A 16,774-nucleotide genomic window follows, 5' to 3' on the forward strand; every position below is an offset into this window, starting at 1 on the left:
TATTTTTTGAAAGACAATGTGACTCAGTTTCCCCTCTCACTTTGTATTGTAGCCTGCTGCGGATGAAGAGATTAACTTCTTTCTTGAAGCAAGACAAGCAAGGCAGTAACTGTGGGGGTTAGGCCAGTCACTAAGCATAAATGAACTAGCAGGAACTAACAGCACTAGGGGGTAATTGTTGCAAACATCTAGATAAGTAAACAAGTACCACATCCTGGGAGAGATTGCATAGACTGGTTTTGGCAGGACTTGAGAGGCCTAGAAAGCAAAAAAAAGTGAATAAAGTGGAGAGCCTGCTACAGAAGGTGAGGGGGTTCACCCTCACTCGACCCAAGAACTGGCATAATTTAACCTAGAGGACAAACCCTACTGGAAGGGTTGGAAGGACTTTGAAACCTGCTATGCTCTCCAAGTGGAAGATGGGTGGCAACTGGTAAGACAAGCATGCATATATGTTGTTTATCACTTTCAAGATATGTTTTCTCTATACTGCTTTTGTTCTAAAGAAATACTTTGCTTTACGAAGATGGACTGGTCACTGGTTAACCCTGTCATTGTTCCTGGTAGATAATAGGACCATAAAGCTTGAAGTAACCTCAGGCTTGTCTACACTAACAACTTATGTTGTCACACCCCAAATGATGCAGTTATACTTACCTAGCTCCTGGTGTAGCCAGCGTAATGTTGATGGAAGAAACTCGACATAAGCTACTATTTCTCAGGGAGGTGGAGCACTATGCCATTAGGAGAAGACCTCCTATTGGCGTAAGTAGCATATTCAGTGAAGTGGTGCAGCTGTGCTGCAGCAGCCTTTTAAGCGTAGACAAGCCCTCAGATTGCTAATATGATTACAGTGAAGAGCACGACAAATTGCAGGCTAAATACACAGTCTGGAGGAAGAGGAACACCTCACCCCAAGCAAGATGACAGCTAGACGCCCTCATAAAGGGATCACAGGTGCAGTTATCCCAGAACTGTGATAATTGGGTCCTACAGAGTAACCCAAATGATGCTTCCACATATATATGAAATCTGTTTCTATGCCTGATTGGAGCTAAAGAGCCATATCTGAGGGAAGTATTAGTGAGGTTAGGATGATATAATGGACCAACACATCAGATATTACAATGACAGTTCTTCTAACTGTACAATTATCATCCTATCCCAACAAGGGGAGCTACCTAATTAGACTATGAAAAAGTCCAAGGGAAGCACTCAAAACACTGTCATTTGAGCTATTGAAAACTAGAACAGGCAACATGCTAGAAATGTACTGTACAGAGCAATCCTGCATTAAGAGGGGATGCAGTAATAATAAGCTAATAGGTTTGTTCCAGCTCTAATTTCTATTATTACAGCTTGGAGTTCCTGTTGCCTATGACAGTAGGAGAAGGGAATGCTGGTGACAAGCCAGAACTCTCTTTACCTACAGAACATTCTGAGGCTGCAGAGAGGCAATGGCAGTAGACTGTCCATTTAGAAACACCACTGAAAACAATAAGAAGTGTGTCACAAACTATAGCGCTACAAGAATTGCATTATAAAGAGCTCCCTAGTGATATAACATGAAGCAATGCAAAGTAAAGCAATATGCCCTCTTGGTAATGAGTAGAAGAAATGGGTGGGGTGTAAACAATGTCCCTTGAACTACGTTTGACTAGTCAGATGGATACTTAATTTAGACTAGAACCTCTGTTCCTAGTGTATTGAAAGTACAGTATAGAAACATTTATTTATTATTTCAAGAACAATAAACTTTTTAAACTACTTTCATCTTCCTGAGTCTTCAGCTCTTGATTGTACACATTTAAATCAATACCAAGGACAGTGTTAATTAATGACCATTAAAGTCAGAAATAAAGCACTGCTACCAGCTAATGTAATCTGTTGAGTTACAGACTAAACCAGCTTGGCTTGCTGTATAAATTATCTTTTGGTTCATATTCCTCATTTTGACTTTAAAGAAAAATCTGAGCTTGCATAAATGCAAGACAGACAGGCCAAAGCTTGAAGATGCAAAACAAGACAACCCACTGTTTTGGACTGTGAACCAGTGGTGTGCGATAACACATTAAATTATTCAGATATCTTGGAATGATGTTTTATAGTCTGTATTCCCACTGGAAGTGTTACTGACAAGTAAAACAGTCTTCATCAACACACAAGTCAGGTCATGTTTCCTTTGATGACTCGAGTATTCTCTTTGCTACTTTAGAACAAAAATAAGTTAAATGGGCTCTTTGCGAAACATATAGTAAAATATGTATCCCCTATATTTTAAATTTATGGCAAGGGCACCTATAGCTTGGGATAGTCATGCTTTTATGTGCGTTCATTTAAATCCAAATAACTAAAATATTTACTGTTTCCTTTTAGTATGGGATGAACTTAAGATGGCATTTATAGTATCTTGCATTTATATAGCACTTTTATCCCAACACATTTCACAAAGTGAAACTACAGGGAGGTTACTTTTACCTATTATTAAAATATAATCACATCTGGGATAAAATGTGATGTGGCAACTATTTAATAGCACTCAGAAAACACACACAATAGTTTAGGATAGGAAGTGGAGAAAAATATCCTACACAGTTTAAATTATGGAGGAAATTTAAATAAGATGAAAGCCAAATGTAACTACCCAAATTGGAAGTAAGCCAGGAAACTGGGCCTAGGAACCCTTATTCTAACAAAGGCCTGGTCTATACTACAGAGTTAGTTTGATGTAAGACAGCTTTCGCTGACCTAACTCTGTAAGCCCAATACAACAACTTAATAACGTCACCTCTGCAAGAGGTGTAGCGCTTAAGTCGATGTAGTTAGGTCGACATAGTGTTAGTGTAGACACTGCATTGCTAACATCGACTGTTGCTGCCTTTCAGAAACTGCCCCATAACGGCAATTAAATCAGTGCAAGCACTCCTGGTGAGGACACGCACCTCCGACACAAAGAGCTTAGTGTGGATGTGTAAAACCGATTCAATTACTGCAGTGGCTGTACGTCAACGTAACTTAAGTCAACTTGGATTTTCGGATAATAGTCTTTTCTTCATCAATCACTCAGGTGGCAGCCTACAGAAAAATTAGCGTTTTTGTCATCCTCCCATGCCCCAGGAGCATAATTCTCTACTTTTCCAGGAAGTTAGATTCCTACATCTAGCAGGACACATAGCCATAGGTAAGAGACCAGAACCAGATGCTGCTGGAAGAGATCCTGTAGCCTCTTGGAGGAAGAATCCAGCTCTTGGGGAAAAAAAACACTATTTCTTGTGCCTGAATGTTTTGGAGGAGTCATTTGGGACATCAGTTGTCCACTAACCCAGGTTCAAAAAGCTGGGAACACCATTATGTCCTCAGTTGTTCATCTAGGTTTTTGGCAGCAATGAATTGCATTTAATGTTTTTCATTTGAAAGCCATGTAGAGACTTGCTTTTATGATACTTGCAAGTCAAGGTTACTCTTTGGAACAGGATGGAAAAGAACAAGTGCTTCGGTGTTCCTTCTGCAGATATGCACAGTGAGCATCAATTACTATGTCTTTCTATTCCTCATGCAAGTATATATTTGCATTAAAGTAGCACTCAACCAAGACCAGGGCCCAAGTGAGCCAGGCAGTATAGTCCCTGCTCCCAAGGATACAATCGATATACCCTAGACAGATAAAGGGTGAGAACAAGGAAGCATTAATCCCATTTTAAAAATGGGGAACTGAGGCACAGAGAAATTAAATGATTTGCCTAAGTCACAGAGACGTCATGGGCAGTGCTGGGAATTGAACCAAGCTCTCAAGTAGCAGACCAGTGTCGTAACCATAAGACCAATCTTCCCCTCACCACTCACTAACAAGAAGTCAGTTCCCTTCAGAGATGTCACTGAAATGGGAAGGAGAAATAGAAATTAAAGGACAGAAATAGACTATCTGGCATCAGAGAGACAACAGAAGAGCACCGAAGTTTCAAAGCCAGTACTGATTACCATCAATTCCAATTCACAATATCCTGTAACTCCAAATCAGCATGTGGGTTTTCTCCCTCCCTTCCTCACACACTCATTTGAAAACAGATGAGACAAAAGCAGGCATAATTGTGGTGCTCATGAGTTGCTCAGGTGAGCTTGATGTACAGATATATTAAACACACACCCTCTCTGCCCTTAAGTTTCAAGAGAACCCAAGATCAATTGCCTCTGTTGTTGACAGCACCAAAGGAGGAGCTCCTAAGCCAGGGGTGGGCAAACTTTTTGGCCTGAGAACCACATTGGGTATGGAAATTGTATGGCAGGCTATGAACGCTCACGAAATTGGGGGTTGGGGTGCGGGAGGGGGTGAGGGCTCTGGCTGGGGGTGCAGGAGGGTGTTCCAGGCTGCGAGCGAGGGGTTTGGAGGGTGGGAGGGGGATCAGGACTGGGGCAGGGGCACATGAGGGAGTTGGGGTACAGGCTCCGGGAGGCACTTACCTCAACCAACAGCATGTCTCCCCGGCTCCTATGCAGAGGGGCAACCAGGGGGCTCTACACGCTGCCCCCGCCCCAAGCGCTGCCCCTGCAGCTCCCATGGGCCGTGGCTCCAGGCCAATGGGAGCTGCAGGGGCGGTGCTTGGGGCAGGGGCAGCATGTGGAGCCCCCTGGTTGTCCCTCTGCGTAGGAGCTGGAGTGGGGACATGCTGTTGCTTCCAGGAGCTGCGCGGAGCCATGGCACACGCAGAGCGGGGTAAGCTCCCAACCCCGCTCCCCAGCTGGAGTGCTGGACCAGGGCAAGCCCTGGACCCTGCTCCCTGGCAGGAGCTCAAGGGCTAGATTAAAACGTCTGAAGGGCCGTATGCAGCCCCCGGACTATAGTTTGCCCACCCCGTCCTAAGACAATAAACTGAGTAAACTGCTTCAGAAGAAGTGAAAGATAGAAACAATACACTTTGGGGAAAATGGTAAAATACATACATACACATAAAATTAAAATTAGATTGCACACATTTTCTGCCTTTCATAAGACCATGCATACAAGGGAAAGTAATGTAGCTAACTAGAACCAACCTGTGAACTACTTCACAACAATGTACAGGTATCAGCCAATCAGATATCACTTTTTATTGACCTAATTTCAATAAATAAGAGTTTTAATTCAAATAAATCTCATTGCACAAAAGCAGAAATAGGTCAGTTAACTGCAGGTGCATTCCAAATGCCAATAACTTGAAAGGGAAAACATAGCTTTTATGAGATTTCTAGAGGAACAAGTCAGTCACAGCTAGTGTCCTCAGTTTGACAGGTTTGAAAACCAATGGAAATGGACATAATATTTAAGAATCCTTTTAATGTTGTTTCAGAGTAGCAGCCGTGTTAGTCTGTATTCGCAAAAAGAAAAGGAGTACTTGTGGCACCTTAGAGACTAAAATTTATTTGAGCATAAGCTTTCGTGAGCTACAGCTCACTTCATCGGATACATCCGATGAAGTGAGCTGTAGCTCACGAAAGCTTATGCTCAAATAAATTTGTTAGTCTCTAAGGTGCCACAAGTACTCCTTTTCTTTTAATGTTGTGTTAACTTAAAGCAGCATTAGTCCCTAATTAGTGTCAGACTCTACTCCATGAGCACTGAAAGAAGCCAGCAGTGATTACTTCTAATTCATTAGCTAGCTAGATGAAAGTTTACCAGAAAACAGCTCACATATTAAATATAAAAAAAAACTATATTTTAATGACACCTTAAGATTGAGAAACTAGGCATTCAAGCATGAAGAAACTCCAAAAGCTAAGCTCACTCCCACAACAATAAATCTGCCACTTGCCCTTACATGCTCTGCAGCACATGGGACAGAAATTCCACAGTAAGGTGCTCCGGTTTCTACTGATACCAATGCTGAGTTCTACGACCAAGTGGAAACGTTGTGACAACAGGATTGAGTGACACAAAGCAGCATTAACGGAATCAGGGACTTTTATTTAATTATGGGGTGTTTTTATTATGGTAGTGCCATAGCTTGCTAGAATCTATCAACACAGAAAGACTTTCATAGGAACTAAGGACTACCAAAAACCTCAATGTCGTCTGCCTTAAGTGCAAGACACATTTCTTTCACCTTGCCTTCTGTAACAAACAGAGTATCCTCTGTGAGTGTGTGTGTGTGTATTATAAATTAAATTTCAAAACAAAATAATGTGTAAATCCCTTTCCGCTCCCCAGGAAAGGATGAGAAAACAAATGCATAATACATGTTAGTCATGCTGCTTAATGCATTGGAAAGTATTCATATACTATAGTGATGACCATGGTAGAAGAATCAATATAGACTAGAATAGACTTGATATCAATATGGTGTTATTAATTTACTTTCATTAGAGCCTGGTTTTGAATGCGTTTCCCAGACTGTTGCCCAACTTGCACTTTGTCACAAGATCCACCACTGGTAGGTCACAAAAAAATCAGAGAGCCTTGCTGCGGAATGTAAGGTGGTATCATACTCTCTCTCTTGCCTGCTTCTAAGAAAGGATGTGGGTGCACTACCCATTCTACTTCTCACTAATGAGTGGGGTGTGGAAGCAGGAAAGCAGCAGTGGCCAGGAAGGGGACTGCAGGTTGGGGAAGCTGTTGCAAAACAGCAATGTGTTGTGTGAAAAGGCGACTGAGCACTGGAGGACGGTGGAAAGCAGCAGTGGACACTAGTGAGAAGCCATCAGGCCATGGACATAAGCAAGTGAGTGCAATGCTGCAGCAAGCAGAGTGGGAAAGAAACAGGGATTTTTCAGATACAAGGAATCATTGAGTCCGTGGAACCTTGTTCCAGCTTCTTACCTTTATAGTGTTGGGGGGCACCCCACCCTGCAGTGTTCTGGGCAGAGATATCTGCATAAAGGTCTCTTTTTTCCTCCAGGCTCTTGCTTAGCACATAGCTGGAGCATATCCATTGAAAACAGAACTCTCCACTGTGGAAGAGAAAGATGCAGGCAGAAAATAACTGCACCTAGCATGCTCCAACTAGGTGCTAAAGAGAGAACTATATAACAACTGAATTTCCACAAAAATCGTAATTTTTATGGCCAGCACAGGGATTATTCCTGTAGCAGCTGCCCCAGAAGAAAAACCCTGTGGCCAACTCTACCAGTGTGGCTTCATGGATTCATAGAGCTGTGGTATACGTTGTTAACAAACAATACATTAATCAAAGTGTACAATACTCCATATGTACCGCATTCCCAAATTAACATTGTGGAAACAAACTTAATTTCTGGAATATCCTAAATTCCAGATCCTTGATTTGTCAAGCATAATCCAAATGTAAAACTTCCTCGAAAAACCTACTGATCATTTGCCTGTTTTTAAAGTGCAAAAAGTCTGAGCTGTTCAGCTCCTGGTGATTATCTGGTCTACAGGCTTGTGGAATCTATAACTTAGAGCTATTCGGCTTTATTCCTCCTGACCTCTACCATTCTTAACTAAAGCTTCCCAAGTCAAATAAACTGCTTAAACTACTGCAGAGGGGCATAACCATTGAGGCTGGAATTTTCAAAAAAGCTGATGGAGTTAGATGCCCAGATCTCATTGAAACTCCCTTACTCTCATTTGAAAAACTTAGCTTCAAGCCACTGTAATATCAAAGAGCAGTTTAAACTGTTTAAAGACTTAGAATGTCTTAAATTGCTTCGGATGCATTAACAGATATAGTGTTCTCCTAATCAAAAGGAGCCATGGCTGACAACAATAACTGATCCTCCCTGACCTATAGTAAACTAGGCCTGAAAATGGTTTGGCCCCCAGTATAGGGCAGTTAGGTCAAACCACTGAAATGTTCATTACAGAAAGCGTGCTAGACTCAAAGTGAGTCAGGCCCATAAGAAGAAGTTAGGAACACCAGTCACTGTTATTTCTCCATAAACTAGTATGGTTCTGGTGTCTCAGGGACAACTGTTACCTCTACTTTCCAGCAAGAAGTCCCACCCATTGTATACTTGTTACATATTAAGTGGTGTTTAGCAGCTCAACACATGAGCAAAGCTGGAAACTTTCCAGGCTGTATTAATCCCATATTAAATTACTATAAAAAATCTGGTAAATAATATAAAACTTACAGCTCTTTAAAAATTCGCTGTGAAAGTCTCCTGCCTCTCTAGTACATTTAAATCCTGAGTGGCATTTCCTCAGCCTCAAACTATATCAGCAGAAAAGCAAAATAAGGCAGCTACTAGTTCTAATAATTTTTTATATAGTGAGAGTTTATATAATGTCTGTGATTTTATATATTTTTTAACATAGCTTCAAGGCCAAGGTGAATGCTCACTTTCTGGGTGGCATCTTGTTCTTGTTGCCCCTCCTCTGCTGTGCATTGTTCTGTCTTCTGCGATACAGCTGAACATATTTCAAAATCTGTATGGCCCAAATCCTGCAAATACTGGTAAAGTGGAGAATTCTGAAAGAGAATTGAAAAAGAAAGACCAAATGGCTTCTTTAACACTTCTCAGAAAGAAAAGCCATGATTACATAGCCAAAGTATGATCAAGCCACACAATTGCCTACAAAGTACACAACAGGAAGAAAGCTCAGTTTTCAGAGTCAGGGTCATCGAGTACATCAGAAGTGTAGGAAGGTGGGTGATAGGGCAGGAAGCATCCAGCGAAACAAGTGTTAAGGGCATAAAAACAAAATTCTACTGTACACACATAGTACTATTTGACAATCCACATATTTTAACATTCACACAAACATAAAAATACCTGTTTTCCAACACTCTCAAAGATATTACACCAAAGAGCTGTAGAGAGGTCTCAGAATGCTTATATTTAGATACTTTAAAACACATTTAAGCCACAGAATGGAATATCAAACTGAAACTACAGGTGTCAAAAATAAGTTAATGACAAGGCATCACAAAATGAGCTTTTTAAAAAAAATACTGTTTGTTCATTGACTTACTTGATAATTCATAAAAATTAATTTATTTCCACTGTTTTCCAGACATCACTGCAAATTAATGAGGTTCTATCCTATACGTGTACATTTGTATATATGCAGCAGATGGATAAGATTTAACAGAAGACTGTACACAATCTATAGTATGACTCTAAAGGCAAAAGGGATCTACAGTACTAAATGCTTATTCATGCTTAGTGGAAAGAAAAAAACCCACGTAGTTTTCCAGGGTAATACATGATCATAGAAAAAGAGATGGAAAAGTTTTGCGAGTTCATCTAGTCTGTCACTTGCCAAAGCAATATGTTACTATACTCATGCAAGTGAATCACAATGTCAAACAACTTCTGTTTTACAATTTCAAGCAAAATGAAACTTATAACAGAAAATTACATTAACATTTGTTTCTCTTTCAGTAACCTTCTCCATGTCCCACTTGCCGCTAAAGAGATGGGTGATGGATAGAGCTGGGTAATGGGGATGTGAGACTCCGGTAGTGATTGAGTTTGTGGTTGATTAATTTCTACTACATTTATGTTTTCACTTCGTTATCTGATTTGATCTGGGGCAACTGATGGGTTTATTTGTGCATTTTAAAAAGGATGTCAAGGGTGACCAAACTGCATGGATGCTCTTTTACTGTAGCTTATAAGGAACGGAATAATTTATACTTTTCCCCTTTTCCATCTGAAACAAAACCTCCAACAAACCATGGTTTAAACATCATAGGAAACCGATGAATAGAGCCCTGCAAATCCACGGATATCCGCTTCATATCCACGGATATCTCTACTCACTGGTGGCACCTGGCCCACGGCATCCAGCTCAGGCAGCCCCAGGGGCGCAGCATGCTTAGGGCCGGTGGCCAGCAGCCAGTGGCTGGGGCTGGGCAGCAGGCCAGAGACAAGGCTGTCCAGCACCCGTTCGCCGCATCGTTTCCTGTCCAGCAGCTTGGGGCCCTTGGACAGCGCCACCGTCCCCACCATAGCCCGGTTTGGCAGCACTGGCTACGCTCCCGGCCCTGGGTATTCCAGCAGGTGGGGCCCTGACACCTGATCCCTCTGCCCTGCTGCAATGCAACATACACTGCTGCTGACGTCACTCGCAAGCCCCTGGAAGCAGCATACGATACGACACCTCTTCCCTCCAGCCCCCACCCCTTCTCCTCGAGATCCCGCACCTGTGCCGCCATCCTCCTCAAGACCCCACCCGTGTCACCCCTTACCCCCAGTCCTCGTCCTCACACCGCCTCTTCCCTGCAAGACCCCCACCCCCCACTCACTCATCTGCATCCTCTCCTCTTCCTGTTCCCATTGCTAACCCAAGAGAGACAGCTTGCTGCTGCGGGTGCGGATGCAGACACGCGTAAAAGACGGCTAGCGGATCGGATGCACGTTGATTTAGCAAATGCGGATCAGATGCGAATCCACATTTTTGTATCTGCACAGGGTTCTACCTATGAAGTAGGTACGTATTATTTTACAAAAGTGGGAAACTGAGGGGGAGAGAGGCTAAGTTCTAGGTCACAGAGGAGTCTGTGGCAGAACCAAGAATATGTCTCAGATCATTTTTCCAATTGTGTGCTTTAATTGTAAAGCTGTCCTTTCCTTTTTAAGGTATTATTGCTTCTCGCAACAGATCACCACAATTTTTGTTTTAAAAAGCCTGGATTTTTAAAGATATGTCACTTTAAGAAATAAAGATCCTGTTTCCATGAAAAATTCTTAGCAATAATGACTACTAGAAAAAAGTATGGAATTATAGGAGTAAAATATTTTACACGCACTTTTCAATATCTTCAATTTAAAATATATAATTTCCTTCCTTTCCTCTGTACCATAAAACTAGAATAGCTTAATAATTATTTGTTACCATTCACTGTACATCAATTAAAGTTAACACTTTCCATACCAGTAAGTTCCTGTATAAATAGCAATGAACAGCTGATAAACATTTTGTTCACTATCTGTGACCATAAGATAATTAGCTGAAGAAAAAGAAAAGCCACTTGTGAGATTGTGAAGTTGCGGATATTTTAGTACTGCCTGTACCTCTTTTGAAGAAAGTGCCGAAGAACTGTCCTTTCTCAAAAGTCATAACTTTGGAAGACCCTACAGTTGGCTAATGTCAATCTCCCTTGTATTTATAGTGGTTTATCCAAGAAAGGGGTGGGGGGGGGAAGCATTCTTCAGATATCCATATGGTGCAGAATACAGCAAACATAAGAAGGGCCATACTGGGTCAGACCAATAGTCCATCTAGCCAAAGATCCTGTCTTCTGACAGTGCTCAATGTCAGATGCTTCAGAGGGAATGAACAAAACAAGGCAATCATCAATTGATCCATCCCCTGTCATCCAGTCCCAGCATCTGGCAGCGAGAAGCTACGGACACTTAGAGAATGGACTTTCATCCCTGACCATCTTGGCTAATAGCCATTGATGGACCCTTCCAAGAACTTATCTAATTATTTTTTGAACCCAGTTATACTTTTGGCCTTCACAACATCCCCTGGCAACGAATTCCACACCTTGACTGTGTGTTGTGTGAAGTACTTTCTGCTGCCTATTAATTTCATTGGGTGACCTCTAGTTCTTGTGTTATGTGAAGGGGTAAATAACACTTCCTTATTCACTTTCTCCACATCACTCATGTTTTATAGACCTCTGTCGTATCCCCCCTTAATCATCTCTATTCCAAGATGAACAGTCCCCATCTTTTTAATCTCTCCTCATATGGAAACCGCTCCACACCCTTAATTATTTTTGTTGCCCTTCTCAGTACCTTTTCCAAATCTAATGCATCTTTTTTGAGATGGGGCGAACAGAACTGCACATACTGTTCAAGGGGTGGGCAAATCATGGATTTATAGAGTAGAATTACGATATCTTTTGTTTCATTATCTGTCCCGTTCCTAATGGGTTCCTAAGACTCTTAGCTTTTTTTGACTGCTGCAACACATTTAGCGGAAGTTTTCAGAGAACTGTTCAAAATGATTCCAAGATCTCTTTGTTGAGTGTTAACAGCTAATTTAGATCCCATCATTTTTTATGTATAGTTGGGATTGTTTTCCAATATGCATTACTTTTCATTTATCAACATTGAATTTCATCTGCCATTTTGTTGCCTCGTCACCCAAATCTTAAAACCTTTCTGTTACAAGTTTAATTTTTAATATGTTGTCTTTATGCCTGAAACACAGATGGAAGAGAGTGAGTACATGACTATCTGACCCAAAAGGGTTTACAATTTACACTAAGTAAACAAAATTAACATCCTCAGCACAAAACCAATCAATCTTCAAAGCCCACTGCCTGTACAAATACATAAAATCTCTTATGTAACAGATTTCACAGAGCCAATACCTGAGAAAAGAAACTTGAAGACTTTGTTGCCCTGACTCTCAAACTCAAAACCAGAATTTTTCTTTATCTGAGCTCAAGACAGGCTTGAAGGAATGGAGGTCTATAGGCACTTTGACTCTGTTCACTAAACATAAAATTCTCTTGGGCTCCTCTAAATATGTTTCATTAAAAGAGAAACAATCTTGGATAGCACAGATAACTACATATTCATTTTTCTTCCTCCAAATGTTTAAGAATACTCCATAGCTCTATCATGTTAGAGAGAAAAATAAGTCAACTCCCTGAAACCCTTTCCCCCCCATGTTTTTAGCTTTTGTAAGGAGTCTCAAAATGGCCTCTGTGAAAGGAGCTATTGAAATCATCCATGTAAACTAGGGCTGTCGATTAATCACAGTTAACTCACGTGATTAGCTCAAAAATATTAATTGCAATTAATCATAGTTTTAATCGCACTGTTAAACAATAGAATACCAATTGAACTTTATTAAATATTTTGGATGTTTTTCTACATTTTCATATATATTCTATCGTGTGTTGTAATTGAAATCAAAGCGTTTTTTATTACAAATATTTGCACTGTAAAAATGATAAAAATAATATTTTTCAATTCACCTCATACAAGTACTGTAGTGCAATCTCTTTGTTGTGAAAGTGCAACTTATAAATGTAGATTTTGGTTGCATAACTGCACTCAAAAACAAAACAATGTAAAACTTCAGAGCCTACAAGTCCACGCTTCAGCCAATCATTAAGACAAACAAGTTTGTTTACATTTACAGGAGATAATACTGCCCTCTTCTTATTTACAATCTCACCAGATAGTGAGAACAGGCATTTGCATGGCACTTTTGTAGCATATCTGGCAAGGTATTTACCTGCCAGATATGCTAAACATTTGTATGCCCCTTCATACTTCGGCCACCATTCCAGAGGACGTGCTTCCGGGCTGATGATGCTAGTTTAAAAAAAACTGTGTTAATTAAATTTGTGACTGAACTCCTTGGAGAAGAATTGTATGTCTCCTGCTCTGTTTTACCTGCATTCTGCCATATAGTTCATGTTCTAGCAGTCTCAGATGATGACCCAGCCCATGTTGCTCATTTTAAGAACACTTTTAGTGCAATTTTGACACCAATGTGAAATTTCTAAAGATAGTAACAGCACTTCACCCCAGATTTAAGAATCTGAAGTGTCTTCCAAAATCTGAGAGGGATGAGGTGTGGAACATGCTTTCAGAAGTCTTAAAAGAGCAACACTCTGATGAAGACTCAACAGAATGCAAACCACCAAAAAAGAAAATCAACTTTCTGCTGGTGGCATCTGACTCAAATAATGAAAATGAACATGTCTCGGTCCGCACTGCTTTGGGTTGTTATCAAGCAGAACCTGTCATCAGCAGGGACGAATGTTCTCTGGAATGGTGGTTGAAGCATGAAGGGACTCATGAATCTTTAGCACATGTGGCACGTAAATATCTTGCGATGCTGGCTACAACAGTGCCATGAGAATGCCTGTTCTCACTTTCAGGTGACACTGTAAACAAGAAGTTTGCATTATCTCCTGCCAATATAAACAAACTTGTTTGCCTGAGCAATTGGTTGAACAAGAAGTAGGATTGAGTGGACTTGTAGGCTCTAAAGTTTTACATTGTTTTATTTTTGAGTGCATTTTTTGGTACATAATTCTACATTCGTAAGTTAACTGTCATTGTAAAGAGATTGCACTACAGTACCTATACTAGGTGAATTGAAAAATACAATTGCTTTTGGTTTTTTTACAGTGCAAATACTTGTGATCAAAAATAAATATAAAGTGAGCATTGTACACTCTGTATTCTGTGTTGTAATTGAAATCAATACATTTGAAAATGTAGAAAAACATCCAAAATATTTAAATAAATGGTATTCTATTATTGTTTAACAGTGCGATTAATTTTTTTAATCGCTTGACCCAATGTAAACCTCATTCAGTAAATGACAAGAATGTGAAGCAGATTCTATTACATTTTTCCAGAGACTTTTTTTTTTTTAAAATGCAGAAGTTTCAGACTCATAACAAAGGAAAGGATTAGTCCAGTGGTTTTCTAAGGGGTGTGGGTTTCTACCTATTTCTAAGATTTCCAAAGGGGTCCACACCTCCATTTGAAATTTTTTAGGGGTCTGCAAGTGAAAAATGGTTGAAAACTACTGTGACAAAGCCCCAAACCTGTATTGGGGGTCCCACGCTTCTGGGCGGTTTCAGTGGCCTCAGAAACTCGATAAGGTCCCAGTGTGACCTCCCTTTCTCAGTGTAGTGGCAAGAGTCACAGCCTATTGAGTTACTTTCATCACCGGTCAATATGGGAGATGGGAAGGGGGAACACCCCACAGTCTCTGTTGCGGCGTAGAGCTAAGTAGGCACAGTTCTGCCTCCTGCCTGGACCAAGTCCTACTTCTCTTCTCCAGGGGATCTCTGTAGAGTGTGGGGAGGAAGGGAACCTGGGCCCTACCTCTACTCCGGGTTCCAGCCCAGGAACCCTAATGGTAGCAGCTGTTGGTGGCTTTCCCTTCACCATTGACTCCACTTTGATTCCCTGGGCCACTTCCCCAGTGGTCCCCTTTTCCTAGCTTCACCCTTACCTCAGGATTCAGCAATGCTTCCTCTCCTCTAGCTCCTTTCACCTCAGCCTCCTGGAGGGGACTGGAAGGAGAGCTTTTAAACAGTATAAGTGGGACCTTGATTGGTTCCAGCTGTCTCCATTAGCCTTAACTGGTTAATTGACATCAGGTGTCTTAATTGGCCTGGAGTAGCCTTTGTTTGGCTATCCAGGGAACAAGGGCCTGCTCATTCTGAAGGTTGATATACCTGCCTTCCAGCACTCTTATATTCTTCTGGTCTGAATCTGTCACACTACTTAGCCAATAAGCGAAGAATGCACCCTATTTCAACTGTTCAGCAAAAAATCCCTCTGGAGTATTTATTAAAAAACTGCCGTAAAATGGCAGAAAGAAGTCTTGCTGAAGCATATGAGCATTTTACTAGATTACAATTCACTCATAACACTAATTAAAGAAGAAATTTACTCAGTGGAAAGTCAAGTAGACATGTCATCAGTAAGAGGCCAGAAATGTTCTTCAATCTCAAAACTAATATGATTTTCCCAAGTAAAAAGTGCATATAATCCTGGAAGTTTGTGTATGCAATGCATCTGTGAAGAGTTTCACAAATCTCTGCATGAGCTTTGGGAAATTGACCTAAGACCTAGATAAATCTTTAAAATAAATTGGTACATTAATTGCCATTACCTGCTGCTAGCATAACAACATCTGAATTAAGTCAAGGAAAACTAGATTAAAATACCACTATCACAGTAGGTACATAATTTGCAGCTTCAAAAGCCTTCTTGCCATTTAGCAAACACTTATTTCAGTCATTGTTTCTATACAAACAACTTAACCACTTGCTTTTATACAGTTTAGATCTATAACATGGTAGCTACCGTTATTTTTACTTCCATTTCCAAAGTACTTCCTCAGTCATTGGCATAAATTTAAATCAAACCATATGCATACTTTGGCATGTTCTCGTTCAATTACTCACAAAAATGGCTCATTTTTCATTCACTACCTGAAACTCAAACACGAGTTCTAACAAATTCATGAGTCTATTTTTAAGGCATCTCAATTCAAAGCTCTGTGCAGACAATTCCCTTCACCCACAATGATGGACACAGTACAACACTCTGGAGTAGACAAGTGACTCAGCTCCTTGTGGGGAATTTTCCAGTGCAACAGCGCAATGGCATTTTCTTCAAGTGCCCTTTCTGTTAAAGAAGGATACCTCTTCAAATGCAGGTAAATCTGGAATGTATCATTAAAGCGTCATGCAGTTCTGAATTAGCTGGTAAGAAAGTACATTTTCCTCCAAGTAGAGTATTCCACCCAAGCAGAAGTATTTAATTTAACAGAAACATTAAGTGCCACACAGTAGAGTATGATATTTCTGTTTTTAAAAATGTAATGTTAAATTTGTTTAAAATGTCCTGCAAGCACGAAAACTCAGAAGAGAAAGGTATAAACTTGGGCCTTGTGTTAGCTAAAAAATAATCTGGTGTGCTAACAACACACCTATAACAGCTCATATGCAAGCTTCCTAACAGCACACAGGCACTACAAACATTGTTTGGATTGGAGTGCTTCAAGCACGGCTAGTCACCAATGCAGTGCCAACATGGAGGGAAATAGCTTTTATAACAGCCTCAATAGTGCAAACAGTTTTTCCACTGCCATACCAAGGCATGCATGCCCCTACTTAGGTAGCCTCTCTGGTCTACTTTCTTCACTACACTGCACAGAGGTAAAGTTGACCAGAACCCATCTACCTGTATGCACATGCTGGTGACGGTGACATACTACTTACTTCTGTATGCAGTATAGCTGTAGTCATGTCGGCCCCAGATTATTAAAGAGACAAGGTGTGTGAGATAATATCTTTTATTGGACCAACTTCTGTTGGTGAGAGAGACAAGC

General features: G+C 40.7%; 1 protein-coding gene across 13 annotated transcripts in view; it reads right to left on the reverse strand.

Moving 5' to 3' along the window:
* Positions 1–16,774, reverse strand: part of VEZT (vezatin, adherens junctions transmembrane protein) — a 98,693-nt gene that overhangs the window by 60,245 nt on the left and 21,674 nt on the right. For 7 of the 13 annotated variants that reach the window (XM_043492172.1, XM_038420060.2, XM_038420019.2 and 4 more), the window contains 2 exons: positions 8,274–8,402; positions 6,791–6,921 (listed from right to left, as the gene is read on the reverse strand). The exons of 2 other annotated variants lie outside the window; for them this stretch is intronic. In XM_043492172.1, coding sequence (XP_043348107.1) covers positions 6,791–6,921; positions 8,274–8,402 — 260 coding nt within the window. Of the gene's footprint in view, positions 1–6,790; positions 6,922–8,273; positions 8,409–14,884; positions 14,936–16,774 lie in introns of those variants that run through there. 4 more of the 13 variants (XM_038420037.2, XM_038420045.2, XM_038420050.2 and 1 more) reach the window with 3 other exon arrangements.

Source organism: Dermochelys coriacea, chromosome 1 (assembly GCF_009764565.3).
Source record: "Dermochelys coriacea isolate rDerCor1 chromosome 1, rDerCor1.pri.v4, whole genome shotgun sequence".
NCBI lineage: Eukaryota > Metazoa > Chordata > Testudines > Dermochelyidae > Dermochelys > Dermochelys coriacea.